The 2,185-nt window shown below is 56.2% G+C and overlaps 1 protein-coding gene across 1 annotated transcript in view; it reads left to right on the forward strand.

Annotated features, from left to right (window-relative positions):
* Positions 1–170: 170 nt before the first annotated feature.
* ADRA1D (adrenoceptor alpha 1D) overlaps positions 171–2,185 on the forward strand; it is a 42,788-nt gene continuing 40,773 nt past the window's right edge. Inside the window, exon 1 of the mRNA XM_014966683.1 lies at positions 171–1,219. Within this exon, the coding sequence (XP_014822169.1) occupies positions 253–1,219 (967 nt within the window). The 5' untranslated portion in view covers positions 171–252. The remainder of the gene's footprint in view (positions 1,220–2,185) is intronic.

Genomic DNA, 2,185 nt, shown 5'->3' on the forward strand with positions numbered 1-2,185 from the left:
GGGGAGGGGGGCAGCGGGGCCGGCCGGCGTGAAGCGGCGGGTCGGGAGGAGGCGAGGAGCAGCCTGTCCCGCCCGCCCTCCATCCCTCCCTCCATCCCTCCCGGCTGGGGGCACCCGGACTGGCCCCGGGGGCGGCGGGGGGAGCGAGGTGCCGAGCCGAGCCTTGGAGGGGGCTGCGGGGATCATGCCGGGGAGGCTGTGCCTCGGCGTCGCTTTCTCCTCGCCCTCCATGGAGCCCGGACTTTTTCTACAATGACTTTCCCTGAGCTGAGCAATGGCAGCTTGAGTGGGAACCAGACGGGACAGGGCAGCCACAGCGGTGCCAACCGGTCCTGGGGGCTGCAAGGTGAGGACCCTTCCGAGGGCAACAGCACCGCGCTGACTTTCGCCTTGGACGTGCAGGCGGTGGGCGTCGGGGTCTTCCTGGCTGTCTTCATCCTCTCGGCCATCGTGGGGAACATCCTGGTCATCCTCTCGGTGGCTTGCAACCGGCATCTGCAGACGGTCACCAACTACTTCATTGTCAACCTGGCCATCGCCGACCTGCTGCTCAGCACCACCGTGCTGCCCTTCTCGGCCACCTTGGAGGTGCTAGGCTTCTGGGTGTTTGGGCGCATCTTCTGCAACATCTGGGCAGCGGTGGACGTGCTGTGCTGCTCTGCCTCTATCATGAGCCTGTGCATCATCTCTGTGGACAGATACATCGGCGTCAAATACTCCCTCAAGTACCCCACAATCATGACCGAGAGGAAGGCGGGGGTCATCCTCGTGGTGGTCTGGCTCTCCTCCATGGTAATCTCCATTGGACCACTCCTGGGATGGAAGGAGCCACCGCCACCAGATGAGAGCATCTGTAGCATCACAGAGGAGCCAGGTTATGCCCTGTTCTCCTCCCTCTTCTCCTTCTACCTGCCCCTCATGGTCATCCTGGTGATGTACTTCAGGATCTACGTGGTGGCCAGGCGGACCACCCGGAGCTTGGAGGCAGGGGTCAAGAAGGAGAGGAATAAATCCATGGAGGTGGTACTGCGCATCCACTGCCGCAGCGTGCTGGAGGAGCCTCTTTCCAGCACCCGGAGCAAGGGGCACAACTTCCGGAGCTCCCTCTCGGTGAGACTCCTCAAGTTCTCCCGTGAGAAAAAAGCAGCCAAGACTCTTGCCATTGTCGTGGGTGTTTTCATCCTCTGCTGGTTCCCGTTCTTCTTTGTCTTGCCTTTTGGTAAGTGACCCCATCCCCTACCCATGCCTGAGCCCCTGGGAACCTGCTTCTTGGGAAAAACTTTCAGGATACAACTCTTGTGGAAGTGAGGGATAGGTAACTGTTAGGCAAATAAACCAGCAATTAATGAATTCATTTAATTAACAATTATTCAATATTTATTAATCAGAGTCATCTAATCAATCAAAGTAAACAGCAAATGAATAAAATAGCAGCATAATAATTGGTTTAATTAATTCACTCTGCATTCAGCAGCTTAATTAATGAAGTTCAGGCTGAGGAGGAGGCAGCTCTGTTTCAAACAGACTGTAATTATGGCACAATGGTCTCCAAACAGCTTTGCCATCCCAGTCCCCACCCTCCCTTTCTCCCAGTTTGGAGCAGGGCACCTGGATCTATCTGTGGGCACAGGGCTCCCACCTCTGTTGGGAACTGGTAGGAATGTTGGAGATGAATGAGGTTTGATCTCCCCAAGGAGCCTGTCAGAGCCTGAAGCATAAATCTTGCTGACTTCCTAGGAGGACAGTGTTGCTCAGGGACCTGGAGCAGGACCAGATCTTACCCACAAAGATGATGGTCCTAGGTAATTTCTTGGGACTGATCTACCTCCTGCAGAAGTTGTGCCCACACTTCTGGCCCTGCCGTGGTACCTTTGTCACTGAGTGCTCACTTGGAGTTGTCTGACAGGTTGTGCTCTAAAGTTTTGCAAAGTTGTTTGCCCAACTGAAAAGGATGCAGGCCCCTGCGTGCAGAGGAGGCTTGAGCAGGAACAGTGGCCAGCTGGGAAGTATGACATCCAAAGCAATGTCCCCTTCCAACACCAGTGCTACCTGCAGCCCCTAAGGTGCAGGAAAGCCAGTGCCTTTCATCACCACCTCATCTAACCACAGGCACCTGGTTCAGGGGATTGCATTAACCCTCCGGAGTGGTGTAGCTGAACCTAGGGTGGGGTGGGGAGGGGGCGGG

Source organism: Calidris pugnax, unplaced genomic scaffold (genome assembly GCF_001431845.1).
Source record: "Calidris pugnax isolate Ruff unplaced genomic scaffold, ASM143184v1 scaffold14, whole genome shotgun sequence".
Taxonomy (NCBI): domain Eukaryota; kingdom Metazoa; phylum Chordata; class Aves; order Charadriiformes; family Scolopacidae; genus Calidris; species Calidris pugnax.